General features: G+C 44.6%; 2 protein-coding genes across 2 annotated transcripts; both read left to right on the top strand.

Annotated features, from left to right (window-relative positions):
• The first annotated feature begins 1,100 nt into the window (after positions 1-1,100).
• On the top strand, positions 1,101-4,935 carry LOC116579410 (olfactory receptor 5-like). The gene is made up of 2 exons (XM_032324815.1): positions 1,101-1,473; positions 4,003-4,935. The coding sequence occupies exons 1-2, from the start codon at positions 1,399-1,401 to the stop codon at positions 4,933-4,935; spliced, it is 1,008 nt and encodes a 335-aa protein (XP_032180706.1). The 5' UTR covers positions 1,101-1,398.
• A 5,025-nt stretch (positions 4,936-9,960) lies between these two features.
• Positions 9,961-15,422, top strand: LOC116579415 (olfactory receptor 5-like). Its single transcript, XM_032324821.1, has 2 exons — positions 9,961-10,037; positions 14,413-15,422. Exon 2 carries the CDS (start codon positions 14,413-14,415, stop codon positions 15,388-15,390), a length of 978 nt encoding a protein of 325 aa, XP_032180712.1. The 5' UTR covers positions 9,961-10,037; the 3' UTR covers positions 15,391-15,422.
• Positions 15,423-17,440: the final 2,018 nt, after the last annotated feature.

Genomic DNA, 17,440 nt, shown 5'->3' with positions numbered 1-17,440 from the left:
TTGTGTGAGCAAGGTTAAAGGTGTGGAAAGAGTCATATAAATGTCTTAAGGTTGGATATAAAGGTTGTAGTGATTCCAGTTGTGGAAAAATATATGTAATATCAAATTTGCCCTTGTTACCCATCTTTAGGTGAACAGTTCTCTGGTAGTAAGTACAATCACAATGTTGTGTAACTGTCACTGCCATCCATCTCCAGAAAGCTATGTCTGGAAGAATGGGCACTTGGTACCCATTAAACACTAATTTCCCCTTTCTCCAGCCACCATTCTACACTCTTTTTCCAGGAATTTGACTACTCTAGGCACCTCATATAAGTGACATCACACAACATCTTTTTGTTTTTGTTTTGTTTTGTTTTGTTTTGTTTTTTTTAAAGATTTTATTTATTTATTTGACAGAGAGACATCACAAGTAGGCAGAGAGGCAGGCAGAGAGAGAGAGAGGAGGAAGCAGGCTCCCTGCTGAGCAGAGAGCCCGATGCGGGACTCGATCCCAGGACCCTGAGATCATGACCTGAGCCGAAGGCAGAGGCTTAACCCACTGAGCCACCCAGGCGCCCCACACAACATCTTTTTGTGACTGGTTTATTTCACTTAGCATACTGTCTTCAAGGTTTCTCTGTGTAGTAGCATGCATCAGAATTTCCGTCCTTGTTATGGAGAGCTAAATTTCATTCTATGTATATGCCACAGTTTGCTTGTCATTGCCTCCATCCACGTACACTTGGGTGACTCCCATCTTTTGTCTGTTGTGGATGGCACTGATGTGAACACGGAGGTGCGATACCCACACCTGCCACCACTTTCAATGCGCAGCGCCATCTTTGCCTCCAGTCTGTCCTGGCAAGTCCTCTCCTGTGGCCCTCAGATGCATTTGCTCTTCTCAGAACAAGTTATGAACATGTGTTTCTGTAACCGAACTTATCAACCAAAGGCAAGAACGATTTTACCACTCCTCTGTATCCCCCAGGACACAAACACAAGACCAGGCATTCGGGAGCAAGTCAGTCATTGCATGATGGCTCCTCCTCCCCTTAAGGCTCCACAGAGTATCAGTAAAAGTGTTTTTCACACCAACTCTTCTCCAAATCTGCAGAGACCAGGGAAGGTCTCTGAGGTCCAGAGCTCCAATTTAAGCCAGCCTTCCTGCCTCCTTCTCACCATGAGGAGAGTCAACTCGGCAACTTCGAGCATCCAGAACCACGAAGAGAAACAAGGGTGGGAGAAGTGGGTGCCTCGTTCAGAACCAGGAACAGCTTCTTCCAACATGGACTGAACTACTCTTCGGTATATCCTCCTCTGGTCAGGAGCTGAGTGCATCTGAGCCTCTTCCAGGAGCACCATCAGCCAGAACAGATCTGAAGCTATTGTCCTTCGACCGTCACGCGAGGAGACCAGATGTTCGTCTTGGGGGGTGAGGACAAGGAACAACAGAGAGAGACGGTCTTTTATAGAATATCCAAAGCATTCCAGGTACCTACTCTGAATACTTTGGAAATATTAATGATCTAACCCTCCCTTGGTACTTATTCACGTATTGTATGTTAATTTATAGGCAGGATTAAATCGATTGAGTGACTTTCCCAGAGTCCCACTGCTTGAACGTTCTCAAACACTTTGAGGCTAAAACCAGTTTGGTTCATGCTTATGTGGCCATCACTTTTGGCGCACTATTTCTTTGCACAGAGCCCCTTACTTAATAAATAATGATTGCTAAAGACTTCGCCAGCCAAGGGTCTGTCTTCTCATGAGAGAAATTCTAGGTTTCATTTAGAACAACAGGAGCGAAACCCACTTCTGTATACATCTGAGCTCAGGATTTAACCACTACACTATGTTGCCCTCTCCTGAGAGTGGGGACACTGTACAGTTCAGAGGAGAGATGGTTATCTGTCCTTTTGAATAACAGATGACTGAAGTTAAGTAGAGTGCTCAAGATGGCAGATAAAGCTCTGTGACCCCAACTGCCCTGGGGACCAGACCGCCACAGCTCCCTTGAACCTAGCCCAGCTCTTAGCGAAGAATTCGTGGATGACAATGAGTTTGGGGATGGAATAGTCTGAATATCTTGGGATTTGGGATGCTACTGTGGCCTTCAGGGCTGCTCTCATTGGTCTTGCTACACATTATCCGGGGGTCTCTTGGTTCATCTGAAGTCCTAGGTTAGGGAAGGCAACACAGGAAAGGACAGGTGGAGGAGTATCGAGGGGGTACAGATGAGAAGGTAATGAGGATCAGAGCCAGAACCGAAAAGGTGAGGCGCGAGAAGTCTCAGTTGGGGGGAAGGACTGAGGCGGATGGGAAATGGAAGGTGAGTGGACTCCTGTCCAGGAAGTGCTCACTGGGGGTGCAAATTCCTCTTGACAGCTGTGAAGTGGGTGGTGGCCACACCTCTGAACCGCGGCTGCCCCGTCTGTGTTGGTACAGTAACATACACAGCACCTGGGTGTCCTGAGAATTGAATTAGCTTGTGCTTCTTGTGCCTTTGCAAAGAACCTTAGGATCTACAAATCAAGCCTCTCGGAAGACTCTGGCTCTCTGCAGCTAGGAGAAAACTTAGAGTGACAAATTCTTTCATGCAAGAAGTTCTCCCAGGTGCCTGCTAACATAACTTGAGAGGTTGACTCTCAGGACATCTTTCTTCCCTAACATTGATGTGCAGAGGAGATATCTTTCTTATGAAAGCTTGGCAGATGCTGACCTCTGTCATAAGTTCATCCTCAATTATTTTTGCTCGTATAGCCTTGAATACCAATCTCACAGCCCCCTCTAATCAGGAATGGATTTTTTTTTATTGGTTGTTTGTTTCATTGACTCTTTCTCCTAGGAAATCAGTGGCCACAGACTTGGACTGTATGTGTCTTCTTCACCCATGTACTCCCAACACCTAGCATAGAAAGGGAAGTTTAATGAGTGCCATTGAATGAATTCTGTGAATTACAGCCTAGAGTCAGAAGGATTCTCCAGTTGGGTCAGTTGTCACCTCTTTACTCCCCATGTCCCAGGTGTAGACTTTACAGGCTTGATCATGAAGATGAAATGGAATGGAGTTGGCACAGCGTAGACGTCTGGCTCAGCTGTGTGTCTTTCTTTGTGCTGTTGCATCCTAGCTGTATGGTCTTGGGCAAGTGAATTTATCTGTTTGGGCTCCATATCTGTGTTGTGGCATAAAACCAATGAATATAAGTGGGTTTTATGGCAAGTTACTAATGCATATGAGGGCCTCAATGAGTTATAGAAGTTTCCATTATGAGATCATATGTTCCAGGGCACAATAACAATTTTTTCAGTCAACCTCAGCTTCTTGAAATGTATCGGGGGGAAATAATTATTTTGGGGGGGAATAATGCCCATGTATATTTGTGATAACACACACATTGATACAATAAATGATATTTCCAGCCTTCTGCTGAAAGGAGTGTCAGTTTTTTGGGGGATTCCTCCCTCCTCACTCTTCTTGAACATCATCATTGGTGACCTACAGCCTAATATGATTTTGAAAATAAATTTGCATTGAGAAGAGGACCACTTTCAAACAAAAGTGCTGACCATCTTGCTCTACTCCAGATTTATAGACTACTTCCAAAGTCCTACACAGATTACACAAAGAAAGGAAAAATATAACCTACAATAATCACATTTTTGGAACAGAAATAATAACAATCCCAATTTCTTATTTGGTATACCAATTCCCATCCATTCCTTTATTTATTAAAACAAGCTCATGAGAAGCCAATGATTCTCTCCCAATTTTCAGGAGGTCTGATTGTGTAAGGACACAGACTTAGTAAGGCCAATCCGAGTAAAGACTGTGATCTCATGCTCAGAGTTTGGCCCACAGATTCTACTCAGCATTTGTCAGTTTCCAACAGAAGCTGGCTAACCCAGTCCTAGGGTCTCCATTTCCTAATGGAAATGGGTCTCCAAAAAATTTCCTAATTTTTTCTTAACTACTGTGTCTCTGAAGAAACCAGGATGTCAACAAGCTTTGTCTCTCCTCAGATGGAGAGGTCCCTGGAGGTGGGCAACATGACCAGAGTCCAGGAGTTTGTCTTGCTGGGATTGTCCACCAGGGCAGACATAAGGGATGTCCTGTTTGCCGTCTTCCTGACCCTCTATGTGCTGACCCTCCTGGAGAACACACTCATCATCTACCTCGTGTGCAGTCACAGCGAGCTCCACAAGCCCATGTACTTCTTCCTGGGCAACCTCAGCTGCCTGGAGATGTGCTACGTGTCAGTGACCGTGCCCAGCCTGCTCGTGGGGCTGCGGACCGGTCCCTGCCATGTGCCCTTCACAGCCTGCATGACCCAGCTCTTCTTCTTTATAGTTCTCATCTGCACGGAGTGCACCCTCCTGGCGTCCATGGCCTATGACCGCTACGTGGCCATCTGCCGCCCACTCCACTACCCCCTGCTCATGAGGCCCCGGGTCTGCCTGGGCTTGGCCCTGTCCTCATGGCTTGGGGGGCTGCTGGTCTCGGTGGCCAAGACGACATGCATCGCTAGCCTGTCCTACTGCGGTCCCAACGTCCTCAACCACTTCTTCTGTGACGTCTCCCCTCTGCTCAACCTGTCTTGCACTCATGTGGCCCTGACCGAGCTGGTGGACTTCATCTCTGCCATTGTCATCTTCTGTGGGACACTGTTGGTAGCACTGGCCTCGTACTCCGCCATCGGGGTGGCCGTGCTCCGCATGCCGTCAGCCGCCGCCCGGCGCAAGGCCTTTTCCACCTGCGCCTCCCACCTGGTGGTGGTGGGCATCTTCTACTCAGCAGCCCTCTTCATCTACTGCCGTCCCAGCCGCATCAAATCCATGGACCTCAACAAGGTGCTGTCCGTCGTCTACACGGTGCTCACACCCATGTGCAACCCCGTCATCTACTGCCTGCGGAACAGGGAGGTACACGCGGCGCTTCGGAAAACTCTCCACTGACCTTGATTCGGGTCTCGGGTCATGGAACCTCTCATCTCCGGACTGAAGATCGGCCATGGCCACAAAATTCCACACAGAATACTGGAAGGCGGAAGAAAAGCTGAAGGACTATGTTTCCCATCTAATAAACAAGGAGTTCACGTCAATGAAGAACAAAGTCTGAATTACCCACGGGAAAAGTGAATAATGTCTATGAGAAAGCGGGTCATCACAGATGAATGACAAGTGACTGGTAAACTCACACAACAAGACGGTCCACCTTATTAGTAAACCAAGAAGTGCAAATTTAACCCCATCATTTCATTCCTAGAATGAGAAATGCTTAGGGATATTTCTATATGTCCCCACAAGTAGAGCTAGGTCACAGATACGGAGATATTTATAGCAGCTTTATAATGAAAAGAGAAGGAGAAACAACATAATTTCCATCCACAATGGATGGAATAAATATATTCATTTGGAGATAAACACTGGGGCTATTAAATAAAAGGAAATAGATATATGTTTGACATGGTGATATGCTGATATATGCATATAGAATAAAAAATTAAGACAGGGCCTTTTCTCAATTTCTTCCCCATTTCTCTGTTACTAGCAATTACTTATCTATAGTCCCTTTTTAAAGATTTCATTATTTATTTATGAGGAAGTGCATGCACACGTGGGCAGGGGAGGGGCAGAGGAAGAGAGAGAGAATCTCATGCAGACTCTGTGCAGAATGTGGAGCCCAACGTCACCACCCTGAGATCATGACCTGAGCAGAAATCAAGAGTTGGATGCTTAGCCACCTGAGCCACCCAGATGCCCGACCTACCTGTATTCTTAATAGTGCCTTCTTTTTTTAAAAAAAAGATTTTATTTATTTATTTATAAATAAATATGTAAACATATATTTATATATAAACACATATATAAATAAATATAAATATATAAATAAATTATTATTATTATTATCAGTGGGTTGAGCCTCTGCCTTTGGCTTGGGTCATGATATCGGGTCCTGGGATGGAGCCCTGCATTGTGCTCTCTGCTCAGCAGGGACCCTGCTTCCCTCTCTCTCTCTGCCTGCCTCTCTGCCTGCTTGTGATACAAAACAATCTCTGTCAAGATTGTTTTGGTACTTCTAGGTTCTTTATATTACCATATAAATTTTAGACTCAGCTATACATTTTTATTTAAAAAATACCCCTTCAATTATAATGATGATTGGATTGAATCTAAACATCGTTTTGGGGGAGAATTGACATTTTTGACAACACTGAGTCTTTAAAATCATAAATATGGCCTACTTTTCCATTTATTTAGCACTTAAAATTTTTAAAAAATTTTATTGTGTTATGTTAGTCACCATACAATACATCATTAGTTTTTGATGCCGTGTTCTAAGATTCATTGTTTATGCACCACCCCCAGTGCTCCCCGCAATCCGTGCTTTTTTATTTCTTAGATGCCACACAGAGTGAAGTCATTTGGTATTTGTCTCTGTCTGACTTCTTTCACTTTGCCTAGTCCACTCCAGGCCCATCTACACTGACATGATCTCATCTTTTTTAATGTCTCTGTAACATTCCAGTGTGTATGCATGCACGTGTGTGTGTGTACATGTAAACACCACACATGTCCGTGTTCATTCATCTGTGGGGGACTCTGAGGTGGCTCCCATTATTAGCACTTTGAACCTTTAGCTGTCCTGTCAGCAATGCTTCAGATTTCTTACAGTGAAGGTCATGTGTGTCTTTCCGTCAATTTATTTCCATGTATTTAATGTTTTCAATACTTTTGTATACTTAATCGTTCTGTAAATTTTATTTTCCCATTAGAAACAAAACTGGTTTCTGTGCACTTGTCCTGTATCCTACAATCTTCCTAATCTCAGATACTAGCTCTAATGTGTGCTTCGTAGATTCCTAAAGATTTTCTGTGAAAATAATCAAGTTACCTGCAAATAATAATGCCTTTCCTTCTTTTTTTCAATTTCTACACTTGTTCCGTCTCTCCTCTTGGACCATGTATAGTTTACACACTGAGCCCTGGGAGCCACAGACCCACAAATGCTGAGTAGTTCCCGTGGGCCTGCTTCTGGTCCAGTTGGACACACCGGGGCATAGCCTGGAGGTGCTGTGCTCTCCACTTACCCTATGTGAAGCTCATCAGAGCCTGGAGCAGGGGTCAGGCCAAGACGTGAGTCTAAGAGGACGGCAAAGGGCAGCACAACACAATCGGTGGCTGTGATAGACCTCACTGAGCACCTCAGCACCCTGGTTTATTTCTCTCCTGTGCCATGATTCCGTGCACCTTGCCTAGGGGTGCCCTCCCTCCTGCAGCTGCCCAGGGACCCAGGGTCTGTCCTTATAGCCGCCATTATCCTCCAGAGCCTTGGGGCTCCCCACTGAAACTCTGATCTGTAGACAGACGGGGAAAGAGAGAGGGAGAGGCAATGAGAAGGAGGCATCGCCGGAGGTTTACAGGGCCAGGTCTGGCAGTTATAGGTGTCACTGCTGCCCACATGTCATTGGCCAGGAATGAGTCACATGGTCATACCAACGTGTGAGGGACGCTGGGAGTTGTAGTTTAGCGGCATGCTCCTGATTCTGCCCCATCACTGCTAGCCACACAAATGTGCACAGAAAGAATAGTGTCCTTTCTCATACGTTCTGGAAAATGGAGACCATTTAAGAGAATGAGTGTGATTAAAAGGGTATAAAACGTGCATTGTCAGATGTCTTTGATGGGAGTATAAATCCATGCAGTATGTTCATGTAGTAATTTTGGTGTAGCGTGGATAAATATGTTGAATGTACATTTACCAGCAGTCCGACTTCCTAATTGCATGTTACAGATCTATTTGTGTGTGGGGGGGGGCAGAATGAGCATGCCAGGATATCTATGGAAGCAAGGTTTGCACTAGCAGAAACTGGACAGCTCTACAAATATCCCCTAATACAGGATTAGAAAATACATTAGGGTCCATTACGGGCCATCCCCGTTCCAGACTTTCCTTCTTCCCTCCAGCATTCCCTCTGACCACACATCCCTAATGTTCCATGGTCAAGTATTCCAAAGTTAAAGCAATTGCCTTTAAGAAAAACTTCATCAGGGCAGGGGCCAGATATTAGCCTCCTCCAACCCCCAAGTCAACAAACATCTCATTGCCAAGAATACAGAAATAAGAGTCTCTTCTCTGCATGGGATCACATTTTAGTGGTGCAAGAAAAAGCAAGGAAGGACTGATAATAAAGCCAATAAGAGGCATATTAGTGTCAGGGGCTAAGCAGGTTCTAGACTTAAGGGAAAGACTTAACATAAATTGACTGTTGTGTGTCCATTACTGGGCTAGATCTATATACATCTGTATTGATGTAACTTTAGATCCTCTCTGAGAAGGGCATGTGATCTCCATCTGACAGGTATCAATAACAATCAATAACTACCACTTTTTTTTTCTGAGCTCCTAATACATGCTAGGAACCATCATAGGTGCTCCATGGGCACTGACGAGCTTAATCTTCACGGGAACTCTTCCAGGGCACCATCATCCTCCCTGTCTCATAGATGGCGACGCGGAGACTCGAGGAGGTCCGAGTCACACAACCTCTAGATGATAGATCTGGAATTCAGATTCAGATTCTCGTGCTCCAAGTTCCAGGACATCTCCCCAACTGGAGATGGAGCCCAGGCATTCCATCCAATTCCCGGATACCTGCTGGGGATCAAGCCATGTTTACCTTAGCACACTTCTCCCTCAGGGGGGAGGAAAGGGTTAATTCCTGGTGTCTGGAACAGGAAAAGTGGGTGAGAGCTTCTCTAAGCAGGTGAACATGAGCTTGAGAGAGGAGTTGGATTTTATTCGAAGGGGAAGGAAAAGGAGTCTGGACAGAAGGACCAACATGGGCATAGACGTGTAAAATGCATCGTGTGGTGCTTGTGTGTCTAGGATAAAGCTCTGCAAGTACGTGCACAAGTAGTTAAAGTATTTTAATCGTCATTCCCTTAAAGGATGGGAGGAGCAGAGGACCTAGTGGAGAGAATGTGGTCACACATTAGCTCAGAAGTATTTTGTGGTGTTTGTTGACTGCAACATATGATAGACCAATGGTTTTATGGTTCCTGAAAGAACGCTGCGTTATAGCAATGGGCGCATTACTTTTAAATCTGACTATGTCATCTGATCACACAAAAGGAGAAAAGAAAAGGGTAAAATTGAATTTTAGAGTTCTTCCTCCAGTTTTGCATTGGGCAATCCAGGAATGGAGAGACCTGTTCAGTGGGCGTCCATAGCCTAGAGAGGAAAAGATGTGCTTCAGGCATAGAACGCCTAAGAGTAAATGCTAACTCCAGCAGCTAAGATATCCAGCAGGTTGTGGGGAAAGGCTATTTTGGCTTTCTCTGTGAGCTGGAAGAATGTTCTGTCTCTCCGTTTCTTGTCCTGTTTCAAGCAGAGGTGATCTTGTAACACTTCTGAGAGACTGAGCTCAGACCTCCCTCCTGCACTGAGGTCCCAAATCTCCAGGTTCCCAACTCTGAACACCCACAGCTTGCTCATCTCTCGCTGTGATATGTGTACTTGTCAGTTTTGGGGTCATTATCTCAGACTCCTGGGAGCATCTTGAGAGCAGGAATTATGTCTCATTCCTTACTGCCGTGCCAGCATCCTACACAAATCCTTGCATCTATTATGGTCTCCATCTGTGTGAGAACGGACTTGGAGCCAACCTCAGTGGCGAGCCGCCCTCCCAAGCCCCAGTACAATTCATGAAAAGTTTTCTCCTCCATCTTCTCTCTAAATCCACAGAGATCAAGACAGCCCCCTAAGGTCCATCTGTTGGATTTAAACTGTTCCTTCTGCTTGCAGCTGGCTGGAAGGACACAGTTCTGGCCGCTCAGAGAATACACAGGTGCTGACATGGAGAGAGGCAGGTGAACCCATTGCTCAGGATCAGAGACAGCTTCTCCCAAACCTTTCTGATGTCCTTGAATTGACGGACCAACTCTTCAAGTCACTGGTGTCTTCACTCAAGTCCAGGGGTAGAAGCTGAGTATCTTTGCTCCCCAGAGTCTCCTTTAGAAAAGAAAAGCAGGATCTGCGTCATCCTAGCTGAGAGGTAAGAAAACACAATCACTTGATTTGGGAACGAAAAAAAGAGAAGAGCAGAAAAGTTCTCCCTCCTGCTGGTCACCCGTGGGGTGCTCGGCACTGCTGGTCCATGGAGACTCCCTGAGATTCAGAGCCCAGGGCAGTGTAGACGGTCCCGACTGCAGATGAAGACACGAGGGGCAGAGTCAGAGCCTTGGTCTAGGGCAGGGACCAAGCCCGGGCTAGAACCAGTTTCTGTCTGATCCCCAAGCCCTTCTCTTAACCCGAATGACAGGATATTTTAAACTGAGGCTTCTAAAGGAAATGCATCAGGTCAGTACTGGCAGTAAAGACCACACGGCATGGCACACCTAGCTGTTGGTCCGTGGAGCGTGTGACTCCTTGTCTCGGGTGTGTGAGCTCGCACCTTGTGCTGGGTGTAGAGATTACTTTGAAAAAATAAAATCTTAAAAAAAAAAATCCCATGGCACAGAACATGAGAGGAAATATCAAAGGGAATCACATAGCATAAAGGTAAGTGTTCTTTGTTAGATTTCTGTTTTACGTGTGTGTGTGTGTGTGCGTGTGCACGTGCACACATCAGTGTGATGGGTAACAGCGTGAATGTCTTTCTTAGCTGCGACAAGGGTAGAAACTCATGAGAGCGACCGCACTCCGTTTTCCTGCATGTGGATCTTGTGCACATAGAGTGCAAGGAAGAAATGAAAGCCGTGTTCACACAGTATCTTCTTCATTCCCGATGGAAATATTTTTACCATCGTCAGTGTAGTTAACTCGGGCTGAGAGAGATTAAGTATCTAAGATCACAGTTTATCACTTGGGATGTGTCAGTCTCCTTTTTTCTTTTTTGCTAGTAAAACTGTTGCTGTGAACAGCGCTTACTCTGGATATATGATTGGACATGCAATTTCTGGGACATGGTCACACCTTACAACTTTCTACATGATGCCAAGTTGCCTTCTTTTTTTTATATACAGTTTTTATTTATTTATTTGACAGACAGAGATCACAAGTAGGCAGAGAGGCAGGCAGAGAGAGAGGGAAGCAGGCTCTCCACGGAGCAGAAAGCCTGATGTGGGGCTCGATCCCAGGACTCTGGGATCATGACCTGGGGTGAACGCAGAGGCTTAACCCACTGAGCCACCCAGGTGCCCCACCACGTTGTCTTCTGAAGCGAGCATACAAGTCACACTCCCAGCAATCGTGTATGAAAGTTCTCATTATTAAACTTAATATTTTCCGACATCTATATTTGTTCTAATTCCATGGTTGTGAAGAGGCACCTAATTTTCATTTTAATTTCCATTCCTTGGCTCCTAGGAGATTAGCAAATTTCCATGTTTCAAGTGATGAAATTCTTTGGTGAGATACACTTCCAGGCCTTTTCCCCCAGTTTTTTCTTTCTTTCTTTCTTTTTTTGTCTGTTAAATTTTTATTAACATATAATGTATTATTTGCCCCAGGGGTACAGGCCTGTAAATCATCAGGTTTACAAATTTCATAGCACTTACCATAGCACATACCCTCCACAATGTCTACAACCCAGCCACCCTATCCCTACTCCCCCATCCCCCCAGCAACCCTCAGTTTGTTTTGTGAAATTAAGAGTCTCTTATGGTTTGTCTCCCTCCTGATCCCATCTTGTTTCATTTTTTTTCCTCTCTATGCCCCATGACTCCCAGTCCTGCCTCTCATATTCTTAATATCAGAGAGATCATATGATAATTATCTTTTTTTTTTCTTGGAGAGAGAGCACTAGTGGGTGGTGTGATGTAGGAGCAGAGGAGAGAATCTTAAGCAGGCTCCATGCTCCCAGGGAGACTGATGTGGGATCAATCTCACAACCCCGAGATTAAAATCAGGAGTGAGACACCTGACAAACTGACCCACCAAGGTGCCCCTCCCTAGTTTTCTATGGAAGAGACTGTTTTGCACATTACTTGACTGATTTCTTTGTAGATCCTACATAGGGAACTCTTGTCACTCTTACCTATTGCAGGAATATTTTTCTAGTTTGTCACTTTCCATTTTTTTGTAATGACCAGATTCCTTTTGGTGATTAGATTTTTACATTTTAAAGCATCCAAGTGTTGAATTCTTTTCCTAGACTCTTATGGTTTTCTACACCACCAAGGCCATACAAATACACTTTTTTTTTACAGTTTCAGAGATTTGCACTCTACCCTGATGTTGTCATTCACCTGAAATTGATTTACATCATGTGGTGTGATGCATGGCTCCAAGTTCTTTTTCTTTTTCTACAGAAATAACTCATAACCCAAAACCATTTATTGAAAGACCCATCTCCTTCCTGCTTATCTTCAATAAAAGTGCTGTCCTGAGCCGGTGTGTATACATGTGAGAGCAGTTTCAGGGCTCTGTCCCACCCGGTTACTCTGTGTCAGAGACTTCTATTTCACTGGATGTTTGACCCAAACTGGAATGCTGCAGACAGTGAGAGTACACGGGGGTGGGGATGGAGCTCCAGGAAGTGGACTTTGCTCGGTGCTTGGTGGGAGGAAAACCAATTTCTTCCCCTCTCGCTTCTCTCTTCAGCCATGCTGACTCTTAGTGTCTCTGGCGATGCTAACCCCTCCCTGACTTAACAGCTTTTGCCCTCGCTTTTTCCTGTTTTGCCTCAAATGCTTTTCCATCAGCTCAGTATTCTACTCGTTCCTCCAGATGTGGCAACAATCCTGTTTTCTCTGTCGCATTTACCTGATAAGATTTATTTCTGTGTTTGTCCTTTTGTTTGCTTCCTCTATTCCTCAGCACCAAGAATATAAACTTTTCAAGTTCACAACTGTTGGTTTTGTTTACTGTTTGATTTCATGCACCTTGTGCATAGTATATACTCAATAAAGAGTTGCTATTTCATGTATATGATCAATGATAAGTCAAATAAATCCAAAGAACATGTTTTCTGCATGCCAGTCACCTAAAAATCACACTGGCTCCTCATAATTAATGACAGAGGCAAAGGACCATGACTTCTATAGCTCTGTCCCTTTGGACAAGTTACTTAACTGCCTATGAGCCTCAGTACAGTTGTGTAGGGATGGGTAAAACCAGGTTCTTTTTGTAGGATTGTGAACATTCATTGATCTCCATGTGTTTAAAAAGTGCTGGGTGTTAGTTAAGCATCTGCCTTCGGCTCAGGTCATGATCCCGGGGTCCTGCAGTTGAGCCCTGGGTCAGACTCCCTGCTCAGCAGGGAGCCTGCTTCTCCCTCTGCCTGCCACTCCCCCTGCTTGTGTGTGCTCTCTCTGTCAAATAAACAAAATAAAATATTTTTAAAAATATTTTTAAAAATATTTTATTTTATTTATTTGACAGAGAGATATCCCAAGCAGGCAGAGAGGCAGGCGGGGTGGGGGCAGGCTCCCTGCTGAGCAGAGAGCCCGATGCCGGGCTCAATCTCAGGACCCCTGGATCATGACCTGAGCCAAAGGCAGAGGCTTAACCCACTGGGCCACCCAGGTACCCCAAAATAAAATATCTTTTAAAAATAAAAATTGCACTATAATATATAGGGGCACATAAGTGATGTTCACACATGTATTTTCTTTCCTTAAAAAAAGAACATGTTGGGTGCCTGGGTGGCTCAGTGGGTTAAGCCGCTGCCTTCGGCTCAGGTCATGATCTCAGGGTCCTGGGATCGAGTCCCGCATCGGGCTCTCTGCTCAGCAGGGAGCCTGCTTCCTCCTCTCTCTCTCTCTGCCTGCCTCTCTGCCTACTTGTGATGTCTCTCTGTCAAATAAATAATTTTTTAAAAAGCTTTAAAAAAAAGAACATGTTTTTAGAAAAAAAATTGTTTTTAGAAATATTCACGAAGGAAATTACTCATTGGCCCTTCTTAGAAAAACCAGTATTGATGGTACTTTTCTTTAATAAGCAATGGCAAGTTTCCTCCAGAAATTCAACCAGTTAAAAGAGGTATAAATCTCAGAACAAAGCAATGTGGTCCTTCCTTTCTTTAGAATAGTGCAGACAACCATTTAGGTCTTGGGAAACTTTTCAAGAAGGAAGGAAGGAGAAAGGAGGAAGAAGGGAAGAAAGGAGAGAAAGAAGAAATCCAATCTAGAAAAGACCACTTAGAGTCATCAAAAGAAAAGAAAGTATGATCAGCGCTCTTGCCTCCATTTTACAGACAAGATAACTGAGGCTCACGAAGGTTGTCTTGCTGAACATCACAGATTTGCTAAGCACAGGTGGAAGTTTTCTGATTCCGGTTTTGCAACATCCCAGCTCAGCGGTCCTCCTGACAACAGTCGGCCTACGGCACGTGCAGTGGCTCTCGGTGCCCCGATGCTCTTTCTCTTTTACTGTTTTTCTCCTGCCTGGATCACAGGTTCCATTAACCTATTTCTTTCTGCATTCAGATGGAGAGGTCCCTGGGATCGGGCAACATGACCAGAGTCCAGGAGTTTGTCTTGCTGGGCTTGTTGTCCACCAGGCAAGGCATAAGGACTGGCCTGTTTGCCATCTTCCTGACCCTCTACGTGCTGACCCTCCTGGAGAACACGCTCATCATCTACCTCGTGTGCAGTCACAGCGAGCTCCGCAAGCCCATGTACTTCTTCCTGGGCAACCTCAGCTGCCTGGAGATGTGCTACGTGTCAGTGACCGTGCCCAGCCTGCTAGTGGGGCTGAGGTCCAGTCCATGCCATGTGTCTTTCACTGCCTGCATAATTCAGCTTTTTCTATTCATAGCTCTCATTAGTACCAAGTGCACCCTCCTGGCGTCCATGGCCTATGACCGCTACGTGGCCATCTGCCGCCCACTCCACTATCCCCTGCTCATGAGGTCCCAGGTCTGCCTGGGCTTGGCCATGACTTCATGGCTTGGGGGGCTGCTGGTTTCGGTGGCCAAGACAATATGCATCGCCAGCCTGTCCTACTGTGGCCCCAATGTCCTCAACCACTTCTTCTGTGACGTCTCCCCTCTGCTCAACCTGTCCTGTACCCATGTGGCCCTGGCCGAGCTGGTGGACTTCATCTCTGCCATTGTCATCTTCTGTGGGTCGTTACTGGTTGCTCTGGCCTCCTACATGGCCATCGGGAGGACCATACTTCACATGCCATCCGCAGTCGCCCGCCACAAAGCCCTCTCCACCTGCGCCTCCCACCTGGTGGTGGTGGGTATCTTCTACGCCGTGGTCCTCTTCATGTACACCCGCCCCAGCCGCATCAGCCCCACGGACCTCAACAAGGTGCTGTCCGTTGTCTACACAATGCTCACGCCCATGTGCAGCCCTGTCATCTACTGCCTGCGGAACAGGGAGGTGCATGCGGTGCTGCAGAGAACTCTCCACTCACGCTGGGGCCCTTCAGCGAGAACTGACCTTGCCCGCTCCTGATTTGAAGAGAGCAAGTGATGGTCGCCAGAGGGGATGTGGCTGCAGGGAAGGGAAGGGTTAAGGAGATGATAGGGTTAAGGAGATGATAGGGTTAAGGAGATGATTGGCACTCGACATGATGAGCACCAGGTGATGGATGGAAGTGTTGAATCACTCTGTTGTACACCGGAAACTATTATTACACTGTCCATTCACACTATACTGGAATTATAAAAATAAAAACTTAAAAAAACTTAAAAAAACAATAAAACTACCACAGCCAAATGCACACACACAAGCTCAAAGGCAAAGAGAAACCTGGAAGAAAATATTTGCAACAAAATGGATAAAGATGTTCTTAAAATAAATGAGAAAAATAGGAATACTCCAAGAGAAAAGCAAAAGAAAAATGGTCATGAAGAGGAAGGCTTGTCAAGGAAAAAGGTGACTGATGGTCTACCAAAAAAAAAAAAATGTGCAACCTCTCTAGTAAGTTTAATTCAAGGACAGCAATTTGCTCCATGCCTCCTGAAGAATATTGTGAAAAATACTATCATTCAAAACATAGGTACAAGAATGTCTATTGCAAAATTGTAAGCTTTGGAATACATGTTATTTTATTGGAAATTACTGGAAATAATCCAAATGCCCACCAACAGGATATGATTTAAATATATTACATTGTATCCATACTATGAAATAACATGGATCCATCAAAGAAATTGAACTAAACCACTGATACCTACTAGATACTGTGGTGGGGAGGTGGTCTGTTTTTGAGTTAAAGATGGAAGAAGCAATACATAAATATGTCAAAGTTTTGTGAAACAGTAATGATAAAGACACTAATTACAATAGTTATTCATGCTACCACATACCTAGAAAGGTGTCAGAAAGGGTATAAACCAAATGGTTTTTAGGTGTGAAACCACAGGAGACCCATATTTTCCATTTTATATATTTGAATATTTAGCAATAAGCTTGTATGACCTTTATAATTGAATAAATAAATGTATTATAGGAGAAAATATAAATTCAAATAATGACCTTCTATGGGATGACTCATCACACTAACACATCTGAAATTTATTTTAAACTTATTTTTACTTTTCCCCACCTTGTTGAGATATAATTTACATATAACGTGTAAATTTAAGGTGTACAGTGTGTTGTTTTGGTCCACTTATCTATCATGCATACTTTAATTTTTAATTTAAGTAGTAAAAATTCCTGTTGACAATACCTCCAGGGGAAGGAGCATGTTCTGCTTTTGTTTGTGACCGTATAGACGGGTACATTGTAGAAGGGCACATTGTTAATAAATACAGAAAGTCTTGAGAATCTGAATGCCTTTGCTTCCAGCAAGTCCACATTGGGAATTTATCTGGAAGGTAAAAATGAAGGAAATGAGCAAAATCTGAACTACAAAGATACCCATTCAGGACTATTTTCACAAAGATGAATAACCTAATAGTTTGGATTTTTAAGTAATAAGAAAGGCCAATAAACCTATGGAATGATACTCAACTTGCACTACTACTTCCATTTCTCATGAAAATCAAAGTAACTGCAGAGCAAATTAAAAAAAAAATTATTTGAGAAAACACATTGTTGGTTGAAGGGGGTGGGGGGAGGCACTCCCTGAGACACTGTAGGACTGTAGATGGAGGCAGTGTCTTTGTAGAACAATTGGCCAATAGTAATCAAAGTTTAAATTCACATACACTTGGATACAGCAATTGCCATTTTATCTTTGTGCTGTAGATACTGAGATAGTTGTTAATGCTCTTCATCAGTGATTCCAGCCCACTACCTGCCAGGGACATGTAAGATGGCACTTTCTGGGCTCTCGGTGTATGAGTGATGTCATATGAATTCTTCGAGCCAACAAACAATTACGTCACTTACAGGCCAAACCACTGAATTCCTAGTGTGAGACCTCCTGATCTCTCTGTTCTGTCTTGCATGGTGATTCATTAGTTGCGTATAACACCCAGTGCCTATCACAGCATGTATCCCCCTAGTACCCATCACCTTGTTGACCCCCTTTCCCCGCCTCCCTCCCCTGTGA

This window comes from Mustela erminea, chromosome 19 (genome assembly GCF_009829155.1).
Source record: "Mustela erminea isolate mMusErm1 chromosome 19, mMusErm1.Pri, whole genome shotgun sequence".
In the NCBI taxonomy this organism is placed as follows: Eukaryota; Metazoa; Chordata; class Mammalia; order Carnivora; family Mustelidae; genus Mustela; species Mustela erminea.
Note: the sequence above shows the minus strand (reverse complement) of the source record. Positions and strands in the feature narration are given on the sequence as shown.